Source organism: Macrotis lagotis, chromosome X (genome assembly GCF_037893015.1).
Source record: "Macrotis lagotis isolate mMagLag1 chromosome X, bilby.v1.9.chrom.fasta, whole genome shotgun sequence".
Taxonomy (NCBI): Eukaryota; Metazoa; Chordata; class Mammalia; order Peramelemorphia; family Peramelidae; genus Macrotis; species Macrotis lagotis.
In genome coordinates, this window is record NC_133666.1 from 326219301 (window position 1) to 326246505 (window position 27205).

Genomic DNA, 27205 nt, shown 5'->3' on the forward strand with positions numbered 1-27205 from the left:
TTTCAGAAGGTACTATCTATCGGAGTAGAAGCTAATCAATTTGGAGAACTGAATTAGTAGACCTGGTATCTTTGCAGTAGAGTCCTAGACTCACCATTAGAAAGATTTGCATTCTAATTCCTCCTCAGAAACTTACTAGCCATAAACAAGTCACTTATAATTTCTGGAATTCAGTTTCTTCACTATAAAATGAGGGGGTTGGACTAGGTCAATTTCCAACCCTAAATCTACCATTTCCCTCCATGACTTTTTTAAATCACAGTTGAATGTTATCTTTACTTAGAACTCTCAGGAAGGAGGGATGACCCATCTCTACTAGGAGTCAGACCAACTCAGCACATTAATGGAAGTTAAGCTTTATTAATCTACTCAGACTAGCATATGAAAAATAACATCCCTTGATAGTCCCTTCAGCAAATTACAGCTAAAATTACAGCTCAGGTAAGCAGCATATAAGACTTTTCTCCCCTTAAACTTATTTAAAGCCCCTACAGTAACCATAACACATGTGGAGCAATTGAGTCTGACATTTTATATTCCAAATTTCCATATTCATTTCACTAATGAAATTCTCTTCTCCCTAATGGTATAAGCTGCTTAGGGGGAGGAACTACTTCATTTTTGTCAGGGACTAGTACAATGCCTTATATTTATTTTATTTTTATTATTTATTTATTTAAGGCAATGGGGTTAAGTGATAGGTCACACAGCTAGGCAATTGTTAAGTATCTGAGGCCGAATTTGAACTCGGGTACTCCTGACTCCAGGGCTCTATCCACTGCATCACCTAGTTGCCCCTATTGCCTTATATTTAAATATTTATGGAATGTTATACATGTTTATAAGACAAATTTCTTTTAAGGCCAAAGACTGTGTTTTATTTTATGCACATTAACCAGTAAATCATAGAATTTTGGCAGAAGAAGCCATCTCAGACATTATCTAATCCAATTCTCTTCATTTACAGAGAAGGAAACTGAAATACAAAGTGCACTTAATTTACTTGCTCAAAGTCATACCAATAGTTAAACAAATGAGCCATTCCTAAGGGTCCAATGTCCTTTCTGCCGTATCAATAACTAATGCATAATATAACATATACATATACAGTATATAAAAATATGTGAATTTTTTAAAATACAAATACATTTACTGATTAAACCAAAATCAATCCTATATAGTCCCTTCTACACTAATCTTTCATTTATTTTCTTTAAGGAAATTTTGAGCTTTTCAAAAATAAAAAACAGTAGAAAGACCAGCATGGTACCATGAAAAGTCACTGGGTTTATAGTCAGATGACTTGAGTTTCCATCCTGACTCTGTAAATTACTACCTACAAGACCCTTGGGCAAATCACTTTTTTTTCTGAGATTCTTTATCTTCATCTGTAGATAACCTTCAAAGGGTCTTTCTAGTTATAAGTCCATGTTCTTATAATCCTATTAATATTTCAAAACAATTTTTTTGGCTTTTAAAATCTTTGCCTTATTCCCTAAGCCTATCTATCTGATATGAACTAAGTTAAGAAAAGAACTTTTAAGAGCCTGGGTGAGGTAGGGGTGCTCAGACAATGCCCTTTTAAAAAACCTAAATGACTTGATTATTCAACAAACTAGTCAATTCAGTCAAAAGATTAACTGATAAAGTTGACATCAATTCATTCCAAATAATCAAACCTTTTAAGTCCAGTCTCCCACATGCATGCATGCATATATACATATATAATGTGTGTATATATATATATATATATATATATATATACATATATATATATATATAGTCAATAAGATATGGTAAGATATGGCTACAGTAAGTAAGCAACAGAGAAGTATATTTATGAAGGTAAACAATTAACAGTAAGTTTTTAAACCTGTTAGAACTAAGCTAGAAACTTCAAATCTAGGTCTTCCCAATTGAATGCAGGTCTCCCTGAGTACAAAGAAGCTCATCCAGAGAGACATGAAAAGGTATGTATGTATGTATGGAATCTGCACCAATGAGAAGAACATGTACACAAACTAAAGCACAATTCTAACTATTATTAAATAAGTATACTAGGAAAGTGATTTAAATCGTGTATACATATAAATGAGACTTTCAGAGAATAATACCAGTAGGGAGAGGGAGATCAAATCAAAAACAGCTTTTCTTCTTTCCTGAGCTGGAGAATAGTACATTCTCAGAACCAAAAAGTCCTTGAACAGGGACAAGTCAAGGAAAGAGAGGTTCTCAAATTTAAAAACAATTTTGAGGGGAAAAAAAGCTTAAACAGCTTTAACATGAATCACAACAGCACCATTCTAGAAGACCAATGTTTCATGCAACAAAAATATTAATATAATTATTTAAAATGTCATATATAATACATATATTTTATATATTATACACAAAATTAAAATATTTTTAAAATTTAATATAACAAAAAAACAAGAACTATCTACCGTTCTGTGATAAATCAAACCCGACCTTATGATAAGTAGTTAGATGTGTCCTATATTTTGTTCAACATCGGTAGTTTAGGTCAATATTAGAAAATATAATCACAAACATAAACAAGAATTTAATGAATACCTACTGTCACCGATATTAGATAATATAATCACCAACATAAACAAATAAAGAGTACCTACTGTCTATAAAGTTTTGTGCTAGACTCTGTAGATATAAAGCAAAGCAGATCACCCTGACTTCAAGGAACTATAGATATAATGAAAAAAAGATTAAATAAAAGTGAAAAGTAGCAACAGACAAGAACCATTTCAAGGCGGAGCCAAGATGGCAACAGGAGAGGACCATCTCTTAGGTGTTCTCTCTCTCAAAACTTATAAACTAAGGACTCTAACTAAATTTTCAAGAGACAGAATCCAAAGAGGGATCCAGTAAGGCAGTTCTCCAACCCAAGGTAACCCAGAAAAGAGTGGAAAGGCTCTGCTCCATGGGAACGGAGGGGTAGCCCGACAGATCACAGTAACTTCAGCCTCCCAGAGGAAGTCCCATGGTGCTGGGAGCCACAGCTCAGGGCAGCAGAGGCAGTTTCCTGACCTAGACCCAGGGAGCACCAGCACAACTTGGGGGAATAGCAGGGGGACCTCTGCCAGAGCGAGCACATGAAGCCCAGCCCTCAGGGGTACTCAGTGAGCAGCATGGCCCTGGCAGACCAGATCCAGGAACTGGAAGCAGGTGGAGCAGATAAGCAGGAGCCCCCAGGGCATGAGTGCTGAGCCTAGGGAGGAGAGTGGAAAGAGAGACTCCCAAGCTCTGTCTTCTGTCCCTGGAACAGGACTCTGGGGCTCTGACCACATTCAGATCCTGATCACAGTATAGAACCCCTATAGAATAGCAGGCCCCCCCACTTCAGCCCCGTGGCAGAGGGGTGTGCTTGTGGTCATTCATACACCAGGAGGGAAGACAGAGCTTCACGCACTGAGATCTTTGTGGGGGGGGGGGTCCCAAAAATACTTTGTCTATGATCCCAAGAAGGATCAAAACACTCAGTCTGAAAATGAGGAAGTACAAGTTCCTGCATCTAAAGACTCCAAGAAAAACAGAAATTGGACTCAGGCTATGACAGAGCTCAAAAAGACTGAAGATCAAGTGAGGGAGACAGAAGAAATATTGGAAAAAGAAATGAGAGAGATGCAGGAAAAACATGAAAATGAAGTCAGCAGCTTAGTCAAGGTGATCCAAAACAATGCTGAAGAAAATAACATGTTAAAAACCAGCATAGGTCAAATGGATAAAACAGTTCAAAAACTTATTGAGGAGAAGAATGCTTTAAAAAGCAGAATTGGCCAGATGGAAAAGGAGATAAGAAAGCTCTCTGAGGAAAACAAATCCTTCATATATAGAATGGAACTGAGAGACGCTGCTGATTTTATGAGAAATCAGGATACAATACTTCAAAACCAAAAGAATGAAAAATTAGAAGAAAATATGAAACATCTCATTGAAAAAACAACTGATCTGGAAACAGATTTAGGAAAGATAATCTAAAAATTATTGGAATACCTGAAAGTCATGATCACAAAGAGCCTTGACATCATTTTCAAAGAATTATTACAAGAAAATTGCCTTGATATCCTAGAAGCAGAGGGCAAAATAGAAATTGAGACAATCCACCAATCTCCCCTGGAGATCCAAAAAAAAAAAAAACCCACCAGGAATATTATAGCCAAGTTCTAGAACTCCCAAGTCAAAGAGAAAATATTACAATCAGCCAGAAGAACACAACTCAAATATTGTGGAGCTGCAGTCAGAATCACATAGGACTTAGCAGCAACTACATTAAAAGCTCATAGGACTTGGAATATAATATTCCAGAAGGCAAAAGAGTTTGGAATGCAACCAAGAATCGACCACCCAGCAAAACTGTATGTCCTCTTCCAGGGAAAAAGATGGATTTTCAATGAACCAGGGGAATTTCAAATGTTCATGTTGGAATGGCAAGCTGAACAGAAGGTTTGATCTTCAAATACAGGACTCAGGTGAAGGACAGAGAGTGGAGGAGAAGGGTAAAATATGAGGGACTTAATGATGATGATGAACTACATATATTCCTGTATAGAAAAATGATACTGATAATACTCATATGAATCTTCTCATTTAATAGAGCAGGTAGAAGGAGCTTTTATAGATGAAGCACAGGAGAGAGCTAAATTTGAAGATATATAATGTGGTGTAAAAATGGAGTCAATGGCCAAAAGGGAAATGTAATGGGAGAAAGAAAAAAGAGAGGTGGAATAGGCTAAGATATTTCATATAATAAGATTTATGGTGGCTAGAAGAGGAAAAAGTATACACACACGCACACACACACACACACACACACACACACACTCAATGGGGTATAGACATCTGAAGAAAGAAGTAGAAAAAGAGGGACCAGGGGAAGTGGGTGGGGGTGATGTGAGTGATGGAGGAGAAGATGGACCATGGGGGGAGAGTGGTCAGAAATAACACATTTTCTTTTTTATTTCTTACAAGGGGCTGGGATTGGATGGCCTGTCCAGGACCATAGGGCTGGGTGGATGCTGAGCCTAAGGGGTGGTATGTGGGCTCGGGGTCTCTTGACCCCAGGGCCGAGGATCTCTCTGCTATGCCACTCAGCTACCCTATAGCAGAGACAGAGTGAAAGGAGAGAGAAAAATAGTGTATATTATTATTATTATTATTATTTGGAGGGGTTGCAGGACAAATGGGACTGGGTGGCTTGCCTGGGGCCACAAAGTTGAGTGACTGTTGGGTGTCTGAGGCCGATTTGGACCCAGGTGCTCCTGGCTCCAGGGCCAGTGCTCTGTCCTCCACCCAGCCACCCCTACTATTATTAATATTATTATTATTACTATTTTTTTTTAGTTTTTGCAGGGTATTGGGGTTGGGGTGGCTTGCCTAGGGTCACACAGCTGTGTGATAGTTGGGTGTCTGGGGCTGGATTTGGGCTCCATAGCTCCTGGCTCCAGGGCTGGTGTTCCATCCATTGTGCCACCTGGCCACACCTACTATCATAATTATTATTTTTTAATTTTAATTTTTTTCTCTCTCCTTTACTTTATCACTCATGCGGGTCTATATTTTTGGGGGAGGGGGTATTATGTTTATTCTTAAACAAGAATATTTTAGTAATGCATAAAAAAATTTGTACAAAACAAGATTAAATAAATAAATAAAAGTTAAAAAAAAAAAAAGAACCATTTCAAGAGTACAGTATAGGAAGGAAGAAAATTCTTTACAAATTTTTAAATTTAGGCTTTCTCCAAAACCTACTGCTTCTAGTTTTCCCATTTCTATTGATGACACCACCATTCATCCAATGGTCAATACTAAAAATGTTAATATTGACTCCTTTCCTCTCCAAGCTTCATCACCAATAACATTAAATTATTTCTAAAGGTCCCTCTCTTCTCAGATGCAAATTAATTGTTGAATCTTCCCAATTCTCCCTATAAACTCTCGAAAATATGTCATCCTTCCTATTCCTCTGCTACTGCACTAAATGAATTGATTAACCAACAAGTACTATTTAAACACTTACTATGTGCTAGTCACTGAGAATATTAGTATAAAGAATTGAACAATCCCTAATCATAAGCTCACATTCTATAGGAGAAACAAAAAGTATATTTTAAAAGATAAATATAATAGATAGATAGATAGATAAATGTACTTTAATCCCAAATAGAGTAAAAAAACAAATAAATATATACATATACATAAAATAGTTTGAGAGGGAGAGGAATAGCAGTGGGGGGAAGAGAAGGGAAGACCATAAGAAAGACAGTGATGGAGATTTTCTGTGGTGCATAGAACAGGGAGAAATTAGGTTCAGATAGATCAAAAAGTAGAACAGGGGGAGCATGTCCTAACTAGAATAATGAACCAGAGTCTAGTTGTATGGGGCTTTAAAAACTAAACAGAGATAATCTTCGGAAATTAACAGGGTCAGATGTACTTTGTCAACTGCTTAGAGGAGGTACTGAACCAGATCTACCTATCTAACTCCAGCCTCTCCCCAATCAAATTTTCATATCACAAAACACCTTTTTTGTACTTCATATTGCATGTTCCAAAGCCATCCTAAAGTGAAGATGTCCAAAATTGGACTTCTTTTCTTTCTTCCTTCCTTTCCAACTTTCCAATTTCCATCTGCCAGGGTTCATAATCTTAACATCATAATTCAGACTCCTCACTATCCTTCAGCTCATATATAGGATAAAATTGCAAAACTTCTCAACTTCTGATCCTTTCTCTTCACCCATTCAGATCTTTTAAGCCCTACTAAACTCTTACCTAGATTCTTGCAACAGACTTCAAGTTGATCTCCCTGCTTCTAGTTCAAATCATCCTCCAAAAAAAGAAAGTTTTAGAAGGACTTGACTGTAGAAACAATCATCAGATTTAGCAATCAAAAGATGACTTCTGGCCAAGATAGCGGAGAGAAGACAGGCACTGTTCTAGGTGCTCATGGTTCCCCCTCAAAAATAACAAGAAAGAAACCTCTTAACAGAAATTCGATCAACAAAACCCAGAAAGAGAAGCTAGGAGAAGAACACTTACCAACAAGGTCTCTCAGGGGACCATGGGTGAACTGGGAGTGGAGAGCAGAGGGCCAGCACAGGGTCAGCAGCAAGCAGGGAAGCTAGAGGACTGGCCTTATCCTCTGAGGTTTTGGGGAGTGGTGGGTCTGAGGACCAACTTTAGCCAAGGAATCTTTGGCAGGGGGGAGAAAGGTTCTGGTGAGCCCCAGTTGATGGAAGGGTGATTTCCAGCACAGAGAGCTGCAGAGCATGCCTGGAAATCGACCAGCTGTACAAGAGACCTGAGCACCACATCTTCCCAGAACAAAGGGTAAACATCCCGACCCCACCCCCTCACTCAGCTGGAAGGGAAATTAACTCTCCCCCCCAGGGCCCAGCCCATTGTTCAAGGTCAACTCAGACCCTGATGCTAAGGGCCTCAAACACTCAAGAGAGAGCAACCAGCATCCCTCTACTGGTTGCTTGGAATTACTAAACCAGGTAAACAAAGCTTCTAGAGTTTTCAAAAGCAATCCTCTGAGAGCCAACCCCTCCCCCAACACAAGATTTTCGGAAAATGAAGAAAGGCTAATGAAAGGGGGACCCATGGAGAAATACTTAGAAGAAACAGATTCTAACCTAGAGACATCTAGCAATTCTGAGGAGAATATGAATTGGTCTCCAACCCAGAAAGATTTCCTGGAAGAAATCAAGAAGGAGTTCAAAAATCAAATGGAAAAACTGGGAAAAGAAACTCAAGAGAAAATTAACATGTGGCAAGAGAAAATTAACATCTCACATCAAGAAAACAAATCCTTGGAAAATACAATTGGACAAATACAAAATGAGAATAATTCTCTCAGATCCTCAATTGGGCAAATGCAAAAAAGAAAATAATTTTCTCAAAACTACACTTGGTCAAATGGAAAACTTCAAAAATAGAACTGACCAACTGGACAAGGAATTGGAAAAGGAGTTGCAAAAGGTAAATGAAGATAACTCTTCTCTAAAGAAAAGAATGGAATCTGTGGAAACTAATGACTTCAAGAGACAACAAGATTCTGATAAAACCAAAAGATCAAAAAAAAATAGAAGAAAATGTAAACTACCTCATCAGCAAGAACAGAGCAAGAAGGGACAGCCTGAGAATTAAAGGTCTTCCTGAAAACACCAAAAGAGAAAAAAAGATCCTGGACTTAATATTACAGGATTAAGTGATGGAAAACTGCCCTGCTATCATGGAACCAGAGGGCAAAATAAGCTATTGAAAGAATACATCGATCCCCTCCAGAAAGAGATCCTAAAATGAAAATACCAAGGAATGTTGTAGTCAAATTCCAGAACTATCAGATAAAAGAGAAAATTCTGCAAGCAGTCAGAAAGAAACAATTAAAATATCAAGGAGCCACAGTAAGTATTACACAGGATCTGGCTGCATCAACATTAAGGGATTAAAAGGCCTGGGATGAGATATTCCAAAGAGCAAGGAAGCTTGAAATGCATCCAAGAATCCACTATCCAGGGGCGGCTAGGTGGCGTAGTGGATAAAGCACCGGCCTTGGAGTCAGGAGTACCTGGGTTCAAATCCGTTCTCAGACACTTAATAATTACCTAGCTTTGTGGCCTTGGGCAAGCCACTTAACCCTGTCTGCCTTGCAAAAAAAAAAAAAAAAAAAAGAATCCACTAGCCAGCAAAGATGGACATTTAATGAAATGGGAGCCTTCTAACATATCCTGATGAAAAGACCAAAGCTAAATAGAAAATTTGGACATCAAACAGGAGGTTCAAGAGACACATGGAAAGGTAAAAAAAAAAAATAAGGGTAAAGAAAAAAACTTCTATCTAATAAGATGAAACTGACTATATACCTAACTGGGAGAAAGAGTATAATAACTCTCAAGAATTGTAACCCTATTAGAGAGAATATACTTAGCCAGAAGTGATGGACACTCATGACTTTTCTGTGACTCAGACAGAATGATTTAAAAAAATACCTCCTTAAAGAGAGAGACAGTAAGGAGAGGGGAGGATGGAGGAGATCGAATGGGGAAATCTCCGTACAATAAGAGGTATAAAAGACCTATTGTAATAAAGGGGAAGAAGGGAAAAGGAGAAAACCACCTGAATCTTCATCTCATCAGACTCAGCTTAAAGTTACCTTACACACACTCAGCTAAGAAACTTATCTTTCAAGCATAAAAAGTGGAGAGGGGGGAGGGGACAGGGAGGGGGAGGAAAAAAGGGATATAACAGAAAGAAGGGAAGGAAGAGGGGAAAAATGGTAAGGGGAAAGAAAATGGAGGGGGTTGATATAGGAGGGCAAACACACTGAAAGTGGTGGGGATTCAGAAACAAAATACTGGGGAATATGGATAAAGGGAAAAAAGGGGGGGAAAATAGAAAACAGAGGGAAGATAGCATGGAGGGCAATAAAGAGTTAGTAATTATAACTTTGAATGTGAATGGGATGAACTTTCCCTTAAAACATAAGCAAACAGCACAGTGGATTAAAAAACAGAATCCTATAATATGCTGCTTACAAGAAACTCATTTGAAGCAGAGATACATATAGAGTAAAGGTAAAAGGTTGGAGCAAAATATATTTTGCTTCAGCTGAAGTGAAAAAAGCAGGGGTAGCAATCCTTCTCTCAGATAAAGCAGCAGCAAAAATAGATAGTGTTAAAAGAGATAAGGAAGGAAACTATATCCTCCTAAGAGGTAGCATAGACAATAAAGTAATTTCAATATTAAACATGTATGGACCCAATCATATAGCATCCAAATTCTTAGAGGAGAATTTGAAGAAGTTACAGAAAGACATAGACATCAAAACACTACTATTAGGAGACCTCAACCACCTGCTCTTAGATTTAGATAAATTTAATCATAAAATAAACAAGAAGGAAGAAGGTAAATAGATTGATAGAAAACCTAGATATGATAGCCTTATGGAGGAAAATGAATGGTAATAAAAAGGAATATACTTTTTTTTCTACAGTACATGGCACACAAAAATTGACCGTGCACTAGGACATAAAAACCTAATGATCAATTGCAGAAAGGCAGAAATAGGGAATATAACTTTCTCAGATCATAATGCAATAAAAATCATATGCAACATTGGGTCAGGGAGATATAGAGCCAGAACTAATTGGAAACTAAAGAACCTCATTTTAAAGAATGAGTGGATCAAACAACAAATTATAGAAAAAATTAATTATTTCATCCTAAATTATGACAATAATGAAACAACGTACCAAAACCTCTGGGATATATTTAAGGAGGCTATCAGGGGATATATTACATCTTTAAATACTTACATGAATAAATTAGAGAAAAAGGAAATCAATGAACTAAATATGCAACTAAAAAAACTAGAGAAAGAATAAATTTTAAAACCCCCAATGAAATACCAAATTAGAAATTCTAAAAATTAAAGGAGAAATTAATAAAAATGAAAAATCAAAAGCAAGAAAACTATTGAATTAATAAATAAAACCAAGAGTTGGTTTTATGAAAAAACAATAAAATTGATAAACCTCTGGTCAATTTGATTAAAAAAAAGAAAGAAAACCAAATTGCTAGTAGTATCATAAATGAAAAACGTGAACTCAGGAGGAAATTAAGGTAATAACTCAGAATTATTTGGCCCAACTCTACGCCAATAAATTTGACAATCTAAGAGAAATGGATGAATATGTACAAAAATATGAGTCACCCAGATTAAATGAAGAGGAAATTAAAAACCTAAATAACCCTATCTCAGAAAAAAGAAATTCAACAAGGCATTACTGAACTCCCAAAGAAAAAATTTCCTAAGCCAGATGGATTCATAAGGGAATTCTATCAAACATTTAAAGAACAACTGGTTCCAATGCTATATAAACTCTTTGGAAAAATAGGTGAAGACAGAACTCTGCCTAACTCTTTCTATGACACCAATATGGTGCAGATACCCAAACCAGGAAGAGTTAAAACAGAGAAAGAAATTATAGACCTATCTCCCTGATAAATATAGAAGCAAAAATCTTAAATAAAATCTTGGCAAACCTATTACAACAAGTTATCACTATGATCAAGAAGGATTTATCCCAGGAATGCAGGGTTGGTTCAATATTAGTATAATTAATTATATCAATAACAAAACTATCAGAAATCATGTGATTACATCAATATATGCTGAAAAAAGTTTTTGACAAAATACAGCACCCATTCCTACTAAAAACAGTAGGGAGTGTAGGAATAAACAGACTGTTCCTTAGAATAATAAATAGTATCTATCTGAAACCATCAACAAGCATTATATTCTGGGCGGCTAGGTGGCGTAGTGGATAAAGCACCGGCCTTGGAGTCAGGAGTACCTGGGTTCAAATCCAGTCTCAGACACTTAATAATTACCTAGCTGTGTGGCCTTGGGCAAGCCACTTAACCCCATTTGCCTTGCAAAAACCTAAAAAAAAAAAAAAAAAAAAAATATATATATATATATATATATATATATATATATATATATATATATTATATTCAATGGGGAGAGTCTAGAGGCATTCTCAAAAAGATCAGGGGTGAAACAAGTTATGCCCATCATCACCACTACTATTCAATATTGTATTAGAAATACTAGCTTCGGCAATAATAGGGAAAAAAAAAGAAATTGCAGGAATTAGAATTGGGAAGGAAGAGACAAAACTCTCACTCTTTGCAGATGACATGATGGTCTACCTAGAGAATCCCAAAAAAAATCATCTAAAAAACTACTAGAAATAATTAGTAACTTTAGCAAAGTTGCAGGATATTAAAATAACCCCTCATACATCCTTAACATTTCTATATATGATTATCAAGATACAGCAGAAAGAGCTAGAAAGAGAAATCCCATTCAACATAACCTCAGACAATAAAAAATTCCTGGAAGTCTAACCTGCCAGGGAAGACTCAAAAAGTTTTTGAAAACAACTACAAAACACTTCTCAAACAAATAAAATCAGATTTCAGTAACTAAGCAAACATCAAATGCTCGTGGATAGGTCAAGCAAATATAACAAAAAGGATAAGTCTACCAAAACTAAATTATCTGTTTAGTGCCCTACCAATCAAAATTCCAAAAAATTACTTTAATGGGTTAGAAAAAAATTATAAGTAAACTCATATGGAGAAATAAAAATTCAAGAATTACCAAGATTCAATGAAAAAAATGCAAAAGAAGGTGGCTTAGCCTTACCAGATCTTAAATTATATTATAAAGCATCGGTCATCAAAACTGTCTAGCATTGGCTAAGAAACAGAGTGGTAGATCAGTGGAACAGACTAGGTGAAATAGCAAGAAATGATTATATTAATCTGCTGTTTGATAAATCCAAAGAGTCTAGCTATTAGGATAAAAACTCTCTCTGATAAAATTAACTGTTGGGAAAATTGGAAGTTAGGATTTGATGAACACCTCAGACTCTTATACCAAGATAAGATCAAAGTGGAAACAGGATTTAGATATAAAATAAAATATTATAAGCAAACTAGAAGATCAAGGAGTAGTATACCCGTCAGATCTATGAAAAAGGAAGCAGTTTATGACCAAGGAAAAAATGGGGAGCATCATTAAAAACAAAATAGATAATTTTGATTACATTAAATTAAAAAGCTTTTGCACAGACAAAACCACTGTAACCAAGATCAAAAGAAATGTAGCAAATTGGGAAACAATTTTTATAACTAGTATTTCTGGCAAAGTATTCATTTCTAAAGTATATAGAGAACTGAGTAAAATTTTCAAAAAAAAAAACAAAACAAGCCATTCCCCAATTGACAAATGGTCAAAGGATATGCAAAGGCAACTTACAGATGAGGAAATCAAAGCGATCCATAGTCATATGAAAAATTGCTCTAAATCATTACTTATTAGAGAAATGCAAATTAAAGCATCTAGGAGGTACCACCTCACACCTCTCAGACTGGCCAATATGACCAGAAAGGACAATGATCAATGTTGGAAGGGATGTGGGAAATCTGGCACACTAATGCATTGTTGGTGGAACTGTGAACTAATCCAACCTCTCTGGAGAGCAATTTGGAATTATGCCCAAAGGGCAACAAAAATGTGCATACCCTTTGAACCAGCAATACCACTACTGGGTCTACACCCTGAAGAGATGATGAAAAAGGGTAAAAACATCACTTGTACAAAAATATTCATAGCAACCTTGTTTGTGGTGGCAAAGAATTGGAAATTAAGTGAATGTCCTTCAATTGGAGAGGTGGTAGATGTATGTCATATATGTCTATTGTTCTATTAGAAACCAGGCGGGATGGGAATTCAGGGAAGCCTAGAAGGATTTGTATGAACTGATGCTAAATGAGATAAGCAGAACCAGAAAACATTGTACACCCTAACAGCAACATGGAGATGATGATCAACCTTGATGGACTTGCTCATTCCATCAGTGCAACAATCAGGGACAATTTTGGGCTATCTGCAATGGAGAATACCAGCTGTTTCCAGAGAAAGAATTGTGGAGTTTAAACAAAGACCAAAGACTATTACCTTCAATTGGGGGGGGGGGGGAACGGGGACCTGTTATCATCGTATGTAATTTTGCTATCTCTTATACTTTTATTTTTCTTCCTTAGGGATATGTTTTCTTTCTCATCACATTCAACTTAGATCAATGTATACCATGGAAACAATGTAAAGACTAACAGACTGCCTTCTGTGGGGTATGGGGGGAGAGGGAAGCAAGAATAGGGGAAAAACTGTAAAACTCAAAAGAAATAAAAGCTTTCTAAAAAAAAATCACTGTTGACTTGAAAATGGACAGCTGCACTTTGTTGATGAGTTCATTAGTCAACCTGCAAAGAGTGAGTAAGGGAAGATAAAGCAGAAACAACCAGCACCAATGACTATTTCAAGACATTTGGTTGAGAAAGGGAAGAGAGAGAGAGAGAGAGAGAATTAGAACTTGAAGACAGTAGGATCTAGTGAAGAATAGGAAAGCACCGAATGTACATGCTGAACTATTGATCTATAAGAAATCATGAAGGATGGGACTTCAGAATTACCTAGAAAAGACTTGCATGAACTAATGCTGAGTTAAGTGAACAGAATCAGAAGAATATTATACATACTAACAACAACATTGGGTGATGATTAACTATGATGGATGTGTTCATTTCAGCAGCACAATAATCAAAAACAATTCTAAGAGATTTGTGATGGAAAATACCATCCATATCCAGAGAAGGAACTATGGAGTTTATATGTAGACCAAAGTTTAATTGCCTCCAGTACTTTTTTTAGGGTTTTTTTTTTGCAAGGCAAACAGGGGTTAAGTGGCTTGCCCAAGGCCACACAGCTAGGTAATTATTAAGTGTCTGAGACCGGATTTGAACCCAGATACTCCTGACTCCAGGGCCGGTGCTTTATCCACTACACTACCTAGCCGCCCCCCCGTCTCCAGTTTTTAAAAGTTGTCTTAGGTATTAGATATTTTTCTCTTTTTTTTTCATTTTGATTTGATTCTTTTTTCACAACATGATTGATATATATCTATGTTTAGCATGATTATAAATGTATAGTCTATATTAGATTGCTTTCTGTCAGGGGAAGGGATGAGGGAAAAAGAAAAATCTTGCCAAAAAATGATTGTTGAAATATACTATTGCATGTACTTGGAAAAATAAATAAATAAATAAAATATTAAATGTACATGTTGAGAGGTTGGTGTTGGCAAAGAAAAAGCATACTTCTCAGAATCATGGGGAAAAAGAGAAGAGTAGGAGATGATGTTAAAAGGTTTTGGTCTAAAAAGAATGTGAGAGCTCACAATGATGGCATCAATTTTTTCAGTAAAACAAAATGCAAGGATCTCAGCTAAAAGAGAACAAGAAGGGAAGGGATGGAGTAGGGAAGTCAAAAATAGGGAGAAAACTTTTGAAATAACTTTTGTGAGAAATGAAATAGTGAATCAATCACAGAGTAATAAAAGAACTAACTCAACTTCCTCATATGTAAAATGAGGATAGGGATGAAACCTGAGATTTTATCAGAAGACAATGCCCAGGTAAGGAAATGCTTTCTACCGCAGCAAATCAGAATCTTCTCTGCAACTGACTGTCTTACAGCACTGATCTTGACAAAGAAACTGGAGTGGTTCATCATTTCCGTTCTCCAATTCATTTTACAGATGAGGAAACTGAGGTAAACTAAGTCAGGTGACTTGCCTGGCGTCACACAGCTAAAAATATCAGATTTGAACTCAGAATGATGAGTCCTCCTGATCTGACTATCCCACTGTGTCACTTATGTGCCCATGAAAATTAACCTACTGAATTTTGTTATCATCTCTTTTGAATAAAGGAATCCCTACATCAATGAAATTATAGGTCTTTGACATACTGCCTGTATGTCACAAACTTCTCCTCCTGGAACCAGACAGAAGAAAGGCTAATAAAAAAGAATGACAGTGGAGAGAAAGTACACTGAGTTAAGTCAGAAGATCTGGGTTTTAGTCCCAGATCTTTTATTTACTATGTGTGAGATCTTGGTCAAATAAATATAGCCTCCCAGGGCTTTGGTTTACACATTTGTAAAACAAGAACTACAAAGATGGGAAAGGGACTAAACTAGATCATACCTAAGGCCCATTACAGTTTCATAACTTATAATCCTTTAACTTCACCTTAACAGTCTAGTTTTTTTTTGTTTATATGTAATTTTTAATGATATTTTTTACTTGTTAATGGGTATGTCTTTAGATTAAGTACATTATAAAAGAAAAATTGAAAACTCAGTTTTAACTATTTTTTCTCTGCAGAAATTTTAAGGCACACAAATTAAACCTTAAGGTCTTGTATATGTCATAACTTAGCCAGTAATGATATTGGAGATCTTCAACAAATATAAACACACAGCAAGAGGTGAATCCAGATCTTTCTGATTCCTAGAATAGTACTCAAAACCATTATCCCATGAAATTTCACAGTGCAGCAATGAAAACTGATAGTCCTATATAATACAATCCTGCTGATGATGTTTATTCTTCATTGTGAAAGAAGACCATGACATAAGAGAGGTGAAGTCATGACAAGCACATGAATTGGATGTGAGTGAGGGGTTGCTGTACTAAGTCACTAGCCTCACTTTCTTCTCCACAGCCATCTGAGTTCGGTGGCCAGATATGAATCAGAAACACTGGAGATGACCGTGGATGTGAGGCAATCAGGGTTAAGTGACTTGTTCAAGGTCAAGTATCTGAGGTCGGAATTCAAACTCCCATCCTCCTTACTCCAAGGCCAGTGCTCTATCCACTGCACTATGTGGCTGCCCGATACATTAACTACAAATACCCATTTCCCCAAAATCTAAAACATACATTCAAAAATGAAATGTGTTTTGAAGGAGGTCTTGAAATATTTTCCTGTATACAACTTCCTGTCAAGGTAATCCCCCTGGTCTGGCAATGTGACATTCCCTATGGGCTATCATTCAACCTTTCAAGTAAAAAGAAGCTTCATTGAATTCTCAAGGGTTCATTTAGCCACATGACTCCAGTAACTGGGCAGTGTTATGTATCTTTTTTCCAGACCGAAAATGCTAAGAAAAACACAAAATTCTACTAACCTCTTTACGTGCTGAGTCTCCTTTACCTTTGAAAGGATCCATAGTGACAGAAGTATCAGTTGTCTTTGAAGCCTTGAGTTTAACATCAGCTTTGGAAAATTTCGACTTGTGTTTTGCTCTACTATTTCCTGCTGCAGAAATTCCTACAGAGGACCAAACAATTTCAGAAGATGGTATTCTCTAGTATTCTCTAGTACTAAGATTTCCATACTGACAACATTTTCCTTACCTTCTTTTATATGATGTGAACGAAAATGAAGTTACAGATAAAAGACTACCAATAATATCAAATTCTTTTAATGCCCTCAAAATTCTTATTTAAGTCTGTATTTCAAATCAACATTTCTATTAGAAAAGTTATATCAAAAGCATTAAATTATAGGGCCATTGACCTAGAATTAGAAAGTTCTCAATTTCATTTGACAGATGATAAAATCATATATCTTTTAATGTATTTAAAAAATTTAAAAAATTGCCACATTCCAACTTAATTCCAATAACTGACATTCTGGCATGGATAACATCTGTGAATTATTTGTATGATGCACATCATTAGTAAACACCCCCTCCCCAACTGATAAATAATAAGCTTTTTGGGTACATTACCTTTTTTTTAGGGTTTTTTTTTTGCAAGGCAAATGGGGTTAAGTGGCTTGCCCAAGGCCACACAGCTAGGCAATTATTAAGTGTCTGAGACCGCATTTGAACCCAGGTACTCCTGACTCCAAGGCCAGTGCTTTATCCACTATGCCACCTAGCCACCCCTACATTACCTTTTAAGAAGGAAAAATTTCTCCTAAAAAAACAATTTACAATGTTTTCCCTAAAACCCTCCTCTCTTCCTAACTTACTGCTTAGGGTACTTCCATTCTCTTACACACCAAGACTTGAAACCTAAGTGCCATTCTCAACTTCTCACTCACATTATTCCCACCACATCCAATGAGTGATAATGAGCTTTGAGACCCTGGACAAGTCACTTAACTTGTCAACCTCAATTTCCTGAACTGTAAAATGGGAATATCTCTCAGGGCTGTTATTAGGATTAAATGAGAATATGGCTGTAAAGCACTTGGCACAGTGCCAAGCTCATAATAAGCATTACATAAATACTTTTTCCCCTTCCCCTAATATTTTCCTAACTCTGAATATTTTCACTGGTATCCCCCCAAGCTGGGAATTCCTCCCTCTTGATCTGCCTCTTGACTTTACTAGATCTCTTCAAGTCTCAGTTCAAATCCCACCTGTAAGAGAATTTCATAGTCCCCCTTAATCATAACACTTTCACTCTGAGAATACCCCCAATTTATACTATATATATGACTTGTCTGTATATAGCTGTTTACATATTGTCTCCCTATTAGTCTACGAGTTCCTTAAGAGAAAATATTCTTTGCCTTTTTTTGGCATCTCCAGCATTTAGCACAGTCAGTGTTTGTCCCTCATTGTAGACACTTAAAAAATGCTAGCTAATCAGACATATTTCTAAACACATCAATCAACAAAAGGGAAAGGGAAAGCACTTGTGGAAATAAAAGGAACATCAACTAATAATGCCAGAGCAGCTGTTCAAAAGAAGCAAAGTTTAGATTCTGGAGCTACTGCCTTAGTTCAGTAGACTGGACTCCAACATGTCTTTCCTAATTCATTAAATTGTGCTTCTTCATTCCAAATCATATATACTATTGAAATCATAGCTATCATATATCTATATATATACACACACACACATATATATACTACATAATCTTACCAATCTATCTTTTATACACTAAAATAAAATTATATTAAAGAGATTACAGATCATAACACACAATGGGAGCTCAGTACTTACTAGTTAATTTAACGGGTAGGTATTTTCCCCTAAATAAACCCCACCCACCCCGTTCATATAAAGAAATCAATCATACCTGAAATATGAAGCACTTCATGTTCGTCATCAGAAACTACACATGAGAGCATTAAGGGAAAAATAAATAATTCAAATAATACTCTTGCCCCATGTTTCTGACATAATTTATAATTGCCTTTAACTTTGAAATATTTAACTAGCCTTTCACAGAACTAAAAATTAAGTTATTCAGAAAACTGAATTTAGGCTTTAGTAAAACTGAGATTCCAAAGAAAATGAATCTTTGTTCAGACAAAGCTGTTGTCTAAATTGCTTTGTACAACTGTTTTGAAGGCTGTTTGGCATATCTAATCTACAACTCCAATCACACCTCTTGTGTTAGCATCATTGAAAATTTATGAGAAAAATTATACTATGAAATTTATTTTTAAGTTTTGTCCTTGGATTTTCACTTAAAGGAATCCCTTTCCATATCTGAGTGAGGATTTAAGCAAATGCGACATCTTTTGTCTTTTTCATATTTGGGAGGACTTGGCAAATGCTTTTATGCAAAAAGAACAGATAATTTCAAAATGGTCTTTATATGTGAGGTATAAACAATGTTGAAGGGCAAGTAAATAATACATAAACAAAGGCAATTTCCATCCTATTACATGAAACATGTCAAAAGGCTCTAATATTTTACAAAAAAAAATCAACATATCTTATTGAAATCTAGAAGTGACTAGAAAGTCTTCCCATATTATTCAAAACTAAATAGCCTTTATATATTACACATCTTCCTGACTCCAAGTCCAGCATTTTATCTACTGCATCAATCACACTGCCCTCAATTCCTTCTCGTCATCTGTTAAATTATCTTTCCCTTCCCTTTATAGTTTTACTCAAAAATCACCTTTCCTAAAAGTCTCTAGAAAAACTTCTCTATTAACTACCTTCCAATTAATGATCTTACTCCCAGGCTTTGGCATCACTATGCAACACTCTAAATTCATAAAGTGTAATATTGTTACCTGTGCTAATGTATTTGCCACCTACTAGGACAAAAAACTACATAGCACAAGGAACTAGATCCTATTTAAACTTTGAGGCTGTGTAACAATTACCAAATGATAAAACCATAGCTTTAAATGATTAATTATTGTTTTGTTTTGGGACAATAAACCAAAAATGGGAATTGTATAAGTATCCCTGGAGAATATGTACAGTTCTACCCCAAAATCTAAAGATTCTAATTAACAACTAGCACAGTAACTACCCTAGGGATTCTACTTAAGTATATTGTCTAGAATTCCTTACCTTTTCATCAGACTAATGAGTATGCATCTAGTGATAATCATGTTCTGCTTTTCTAGAACTAGGATGAATACATCTAAAGCGGGCAAAAATATGCCACCTAGTGCAACCCTGTCATTTAGCAGGTGAGAAAACTGAGATCCAAGGAAGTTAAATGATTTGCCCATGGTTACATTGGTATTAAATATCAGATGGAATGAAAAACCCAGGTCTTCTGGGCACCTGAGCAATTGTACTAGTATACCTATGCCTCCTCAACACATAATCATTCACATACTTTTGTGTCATCTTATTAAAATTTTTTTTAAAAAGCAAGGCAAAATCAATTTCTAAGTTTTGACTGAGCTCTTTAAAGATTATACTTCTACCTGATTTTTTTTAAAAGTACATTTTAATGAGCAATTGCTGACATCTCTGCATTTACTATGAGTTACTAAGGAGTAAGAAAAAGTTTCACTACTCTTGGGTTCATTTTTATTCAGAAACCAGATTCCTAAAATGAAAATATGTCACATTTCACACTGCTGATACATTAGGTATGTAAGGCTCTTGTATGACATGCCACAGCTAAATTATAATGTATAACAAGAAGAAACAGTAAATGAGGTTAAAATCACAGAAGGTCACAAAGGTGATATTGTCTGGAGTTAGAGAAACTTCAAAATTTTTTGACTAGGTTAATGGAAGCATTGAAAGCTATCTATTATGGAAAAAAAAACCCTTCCAAGTTATTTAAATGGCAAGCCTAGAATTTTTGGTTTTTATGGAACCTTTTTGTTTTCTTTTTATGAGGTTTCCTTTCAAGTACATTTATGAAAACTCTAGATGATTGGAGAAGCCATGATAAAACATTATTGTGATAATGTTATACCTAGCAAATGCACAACTAAATGATTTATAAATAGAATCACCATGGCCTATCTTGAGGCAATTTATGATCACTTATTTTCCTAAGTTGAATCAAATTGTTTTCTTTTACCTGCATACTTCTAAAGAAATAGACCACTACTACTTCTCTCCCAGTTCTTCAACACCAAAAAAATAAAGGTTTTTTTTTAAGTTTTTGCAAGGCAATGGGGTTAAGTGGCCTGACCACAGCTAGGTCCTTATGAAGTGTCTGAGGCTGGATCTGAACTCAGGGACTCCTGACTCCAGGGCCGGTGCTCCACCCACTGTGCCACCTAGCTGCCCTCCAACACCAAAAAAAATTTTTTTTAAATATCAGCACTTAAGAGGTGTCTAGGAGTCCCTGAGTTCAGTTAGGCCTCAGATAATAATTACCTAGCTGTGAGGCCTTGGGTTGGCGGGCCTCTTAACCCCATTTGCCTGGCAAAAAAAACCCTAAAAAAAAAAAATGAGCATCAATCCAGGGTTCAATGCACATGTCCCACAAGCATTATGCTCTACGGCTTTTACAGAAGCATAGTCCTTAACTTGAGATCCATAAACTTCTTTGAGGTTTTTGTTGTTTTGTTTATAGAGATATATAAAAACATAACTATAACACCATATGTAATATATTACATTACAAATATAATAACACGTGAAAGAGATATAACTCTAACTTTTTTCGTAATTGTAGGTATCTTGTTCTGCACATTTAAAGAATTCTGAAAAGGGCTTCAATAGTCTAAAGGGAATCCGTGGCGCACAGGCAATCACACGTTGCATCCCAGCCCCCGGCCCCCGCACCTCCACGCACCCCGGATCTCTCTAGAGCCCCGCGGGCCACTTGCCCCCGCCTCAGCATCGCCCTCAGCAGGGCCCCGCTCTTCCTGCCCCGCCCAGCCCCGGGGGTCAGAGGGCGGAGAGGCGGGGGGGGGGGGGGACCGTCCCGCCCCTCCCCCTCAGCTCGGCCCCCCCAAAAGCGCCGGAGCGGAAGGAATCCCTGCCCCGGGGGCGGGAGGCCGCGTGGGAGCCCCGGCGCCCCGCCAAGCCGGAGCCGCCCCGGCAGCCAGGGAACGCGCCGCTCGCTCCCCGGTGCCGACGGGAAGCGGCGCGGCTTCCCTCGCCGCCCCCCCACACCCCTCATTTTCCTCCCGACCTGGGGTGTGCACTAGCGCCCCCTGCCCGCCGGGTAAAGGATACGGTCTCGGCTCCAGTACGCCTCGACCCCCGAGCCGGTGACTGCCGTCACATCCGCCATCTTGAAACAACCGCCACTCCCGGGGTCTCTCCTCAGCGGCCCCGCCCCGGCCTCTAGATTCGTCTTTCCATTGGCTCTGCTCCATTGGAGGCCCGCCCCCACCCCTGATGTGACAGGGCCCCACGGGCGTGGGAGGGGAAGACGGGAAGGAGGAAGAGAAGTGCGACCTGGGAGTTGTAGTTGGGTAGCCCCTCCCCGGCTTTGCCGCCTCGCCTGAAAGGAAACAGAGAAGGAGCTCCAGGTCCGGGGAAGAGAAGAGAAGGGAGAACTACCATTTCCGGCACGCTGGCTCCCCAGGCCTCCGGAAGTCGAGGGGAAGGGGCGGAGCCGCGGAATTCCTCCGCTCCCCTGTGCTCCGCCCCCTCGCCGTTCTCCCTCACCTCTGACCCTCGGACGCGCCCAGGCTGGGGAAGGAGCCATGGACGACCGGTCGCTGCCGTGTTTGGGTGGCAACAAACCGCACCTGGAGAAACTAACTCTGGGGGTCGCCCGTATCCTGGGTCAGAGAGCGAGGGGGGCGGGGGAGGGGGGAGAGCCTTGGGCGCGACGGCTCAGCGCGGTGGGTAACCAAGACTGGGGTTCAGGGGGCGCTAATAAGGGACGCTTGCGAAGGTTTGAAGAGTGAGGTGACTGCCCCTCCCCCAGCCCGTGACCTCTGACCCCGCCCCCCGACCACTCCACCTTGCACCACACAGCCTGGCAAAGTGCGGAGAGTGGAGATGGAAATAACATCCAGGGCTGCCCCTCGCCGCGTGCTGGGGAAGGAAGAGAAGGGCCAGGGCAAAGGAGGGGAGCTTTGAGTGTTTGGGCTTGGCAGGTGCCAATCACAGAAAGGGGGGGAAGATTTGAACAGACTGGTGCTGTGGAGGATCCGGGCAGTGTATGCTGTGCCAAGGACTAGGGGCGGGATCAGGACTGGATCTGTTATTTCTTTGGTAAATTAAACTGCAATCAACAGCTCCCTCTGAAATGTATGATTTCAGAGATAATGTTTAAAGTCACAGAGCCCATCAGAAATAAGACTTGAAGCCACAGATGCCAGCTCTTTGTATTCCTCATGCTGTCTCTGGGTGCTGAGGATACCAGTACAAAAAAAAAAAAAACAATCCCCACCCTTGAGGAGTTTGCATTAGGCTGAGGGAAACAACAGGTATATAGGTAATCATATGCAAAATATTTACAAAGGAATTTTCACAGAAGTGACAGGGTCTGAGTTTTGAAGGATGATAAGGAATACCATGAGCTTAAGACAAATTTGATCCAGATGCAAGGGACATCCTGTTCAAAGGTATAAAGAGGGGAAATGTCAAGTACTATTCAGATAACAGAAGCTTAGAGGATACAAAAGACAGGAAAGTGAAATAAACTTGGAAAAGTAGATGTGCCTGATTAAAAGGCAAAAAGTGGAATTTGTATTTTACCTTAGACTGCCCTTCAGTGTACAGAACTGGAACAGATTCTGCAAGAAGTTGGACCAAGAATCAACCAGGAAGAGAGAAGGCTGGATCGCTTTTAGAAAATTCCAAAACTCCTTTCATAAAGCCATGCATTTTTACACACACACACACAAAGATCCATTTAACCACTACCATTCTACAAGTATTGTATGTATAGATGAGATGTGTGGAATGTAACGGTCTCTGAAGAATTTAATATATAGCAGGTTATGAAGATGTTGCATAATGGGTATGAACAATCTACAATATATAACCAATGGGAATCTTAGGGGAAAAAAAGTAATATGGTCTGGTAACTTGATTAGAGCAAGGGATGAAAGATGGACAGCCCTTTTGCACAATTGATAATTTGACACAGTGATTGAACACCCCCCCCCCCATGGAGGATAAGTAGGCAAGAAAGGGTTACATGAAGGAAACATCCAGATCAGTGAGATTATTTAACCAATTGAGTACTTTGAAAGAAAAAAGATAGTTGATCTTGTGCAGAGGAGTGATATGATCAAACCTCTGACTTAGGAGTTAGTAATTTTGTCTATTGTGGAGTTTGAACTGGGAAGAGAAGGGATTTGAGGCAGGAAGACCATTTATAAGACATTTCAATAGGCCAGGCAAGAGGAATTTATCATGTTGAATATGGAAAGAAGACAAAAGTCAGATGTATGAAAAAAATTGACAAGACTTGGCAGATTATTGGATGTGGAAGAAAGAATTGAGGATAATTACAAGATTTCTAACCTATATGACTGGAAAACAAGTTGGAACATGGTGCAGCTTGGGGAAAAAGTTGAGCTACATTTTATACAGATTTTCAAGATGTTGACAGAGACAAGGGACAAAAAGAGATTGAGGTTGGGATTTGTCTGCATAAAGGTGATACTTGAATTCTGAAAATTGAGATCAAGAAAAGAGAAAGCAACAAAAGATGATCCTACAAAGGTGTCTCTGAATTACAATAGTAACAAAGGGGTTTTGCCCAAATTCGGAAGAATTCTAGCTGCATAGCTCCAGAAATGATTTTCAAAATATTCATCATAACTTTACAAAAGTTTTTTTTAAGGAGGACAAATTGTAGATGGGTTGGATCACCCAAGAGTTTTTAAATTAGATGAAACAAGAGCAATAATGTGTTTTAGCAGCTATAAGTCTCCAGTTCCAGTACATGGATATCTATTAGATTTAATACTTTAAATTCAATATCCCAAAGAAAGCAACCCTTTTAGTGGCTACCTTCTCTTGGCTTTCAAGACCCTCCAAAAATCTGACTCCTTCATACTTAGCATAGTAAGTATCTTGTCTTTGTACATCCAGAACTTAGCACAGTCACAACTGCCTTATAATTATGTTCTAATCATGCCCACCTTCATTAGTACTAGTCCTGAAACTTGGGACACCTTCAGTTCTGATCCAAATGATCTTTTAAAGCTTAGCTTAAAAAGAACTTTGACTCTCAAATCAGAGGAAGTGGATTCACAGCCTTCATTTGATGCTTATTGTGTGATCTTTAGCAAAACATTCCATCTCCCTTAGCCTCAGTTTTCTTAAATGTAAGATAAAGTTGGATTATATGAACCCTAAAGTCCCTTCCTGCCCTAGATATGTTTTTATTTCCTCCACAAAGCCTGCCCTGATCATACCAGTCACTAAACTTCTTTCTTTTTCACTCATTATCCAAACTAAATAATTTGTACTTTAGCTTGTATATAATGCACATCTAGACCACCCATGTTAAATGTTTCCTAGGTATGTCAGAGCTGAAATAGAGTGGGCATTTAGTAAATACTTGCCAGCCCAATTTTTCCAGTCAGGAAATATTTCTGTTATGGGTTAAATAGGTTAGTCTGTTGCATGACCAAAGCTTGAATCTCCAGCCACATCTAGTCATTTTAAGAATACCTTAATTACAAAATGGACCTACTGAGAGAGAATATCAATACAACTGGTAACTATTGCCAGAAAAACAACTTTATTATAGTACTGATAAATTGATCGTTAGTATCTTGATAAAGCATGTATATAGAAAAAAGTTGCCTTTCAATAATAGGGTCTCAAGACATAATTTATTTAGTTTCTTTGCCTAGTCATACAAGTCAGGGTCTTGTGGGGTTTTTTTTTTAACTCTAGTAAGTACTTAGTGCAACTCCATTTCAATTGTTGATTTAATGAGACCTCCAAATAGACTGTAGGGTGCTAAATATTGCCTTTCTGGATTGTCTCTATTCTCTAGTCATTATGTTGCACATCAGCTTCTAGGCCAGTTGGACAGTCTAGCCTGAAGTTTTGCCAACTGAAATGCCTCACAGCAGATTCCAATGGGTAATTACTAATTGTCAACATATGTATGACCTGGCATTTCTTCAGCCATCAGACTGTCCTCTAAGTGACTTCACCCAATTCTTATTTTCAAAGTAAGGAATGTTGGTAGACTATCAATACTTGGTTGACTATTAAAGCACTAGAGTACTCTGTAAAACAGGACCCAGTGACATTGCCTGATCTTCACAAATATATGTATAATTATATGTATATATGCATACATATACATATACACGCATAAGTGTAACTATACATATACACATATAACCAACCTATACAAGGAAATCTCTGGGATTACATGTATTTTTCTAGGGAACAAGAGAAAGCATGGATGTCTTTGCAATCTTAAACTCTTAGTAAATTTTTTTTTCAATTTTATGAAATTCTACCTATGCAATATTTCTGGAGTCTGCCTAGTGTCATCTATGATTCTTCCATCTCCCTGTCTACCCCACTAAATTGTAGCTCAGAATTTTTCTCATATCTTTCCATTTCTACTGCCACCACCTTCATTTAGACCTACATTAGTCTGTTATCTCTGGCTTCAGCCTCACCAGAATCTAATCTTCAGTATCCTACTCTTCAGAATCTTGGAAGAGATCATCTAGTCCAAACCACACCCTATTTTAATATATTTATACAGCTTTGGTTAGAAAGAGGAAGAATCCAATAAAATCCTAAGGAAACTATTCTACCTGTGGATAACTCTGTTACAAAATGAATTAATTTTGAATTTGCATCTTCTGCTCCTAGTTCTGCTTCTTGATTCACCTATTCTTGTCATTTCAGATTTTCTACATTTCACCAAGCTTTTTCCACATCCCCAGTTAATATGCTAAGATTTGCAGACCTGATCTTTGTACCCTTATAAAGCTGAGGCCCAGAGGTTCAGTGATCTGCATGTCATTCATCTGGTTAATAGGAAAGACAACAGTAGAAGCTAGGTCTGCCGATTTCCACAGTCTTCTAATACTTCTGTGAAAGGACATGGAGCATAAGGCAGACAATAACAGAAAAGACACATTTTTCTTTTTTAAAACACTTTTACAGCAGTATCAATAAACATTGATATAGATTCTAGAATAACTTGAAACTAGATTTGAATTCCAACTCAAGCATTATCTGTGCCTTTGGTCAAGTGACAACCTCTCTGGACTTCAGTTTCCTCTAATATACCTCACAAGAATGCTATTAATAGGTGATTTATATTCATGACTTTTATTTCCAAAAAGTGCTATACAAATATAGATTACTGATATTAGCTTTAAGACAGTTAAGGCAAGTATTCTTTTTTTTTTTTTTTTGCAAGGCAATGGGTTTAAGTGGCTTGCCCAAAGCCACACAGCTTGGTAATTATTAAGTGTCTGGGGCCTGATTTGAATTCAGGTACTCCTGACTCCAGGGCCGGTACTCTATCCACTGCTCCACCTAGCTGCCCCCAGTATTATTCATTCATAGATAAAATGACAGCAATTAAGGCCCAGAATGGTTAGATAACTTGTCAGAAA

At 37.7% G+C, this 27205-nt stretch overlaps 2 protein-coding genes across 9 annotated transcripts in view; one reads left to right on the top strand and one right to left on the bottom strand.

The window, feature by feature from the left end:
• The window catches only part of KIAA1328 (KIAA1328 ortholog), a 554082-nt gene extending 531706 nt beyond the window's left edge, over positions 1–22376 (bottom strand). For all 5 annotated transcript variants that reach the window (XR_012471964.1, XM_074203823.1, XM_074203822.1 and 2 more), the window contains exons 1-3: positions 21867–22376; positions 18541–18576; positions 16631–16773 (exon numbers count right to left, since the gene is read on the bottom strand). Coding sequence is in view for 4 of the 5 variants with exons in the window: in XM_074203823.1 (XP_074059924.1) it covers positions 16631–16773; positions 18541–18576; positions 21867–22344 (657 nt within the window). In the remaining variant the exon portion in view is untranslated. The remainder of the gene's footprint in view (positions 1–16630; positions 16774–18540; positions 18577–21866) is intronic.
• The window catches only part of TPGS2 (tubulin polyglutamylase complex subunit 2), a 50252-nt gene continuing 44748 nt past the window's right edge, over positions 21702–27205 (top strand). Inside the window, exon 1 of one of the 4 annotated variants that reach the window (XM_074203868.1) lies at positions 21702–22165. Coding sequence is in view for 2 of the 4 variants with exons in the window: in XM_074203870.1 (XP_074059971.1) it covers positions 22343–22424 (82 nt within the window). In the remaining 2 variants the exon portion in view is untranslated. Of the gene's footprint in view, positions 22166–22208; positions 22425–22475; positions 24666–27205 lie in introns of those variants that run through there. The other 3 variants (XM_074203870.1, XM_074203867.1, XM_074203869.1) reach the window with 3 other exon arrangements.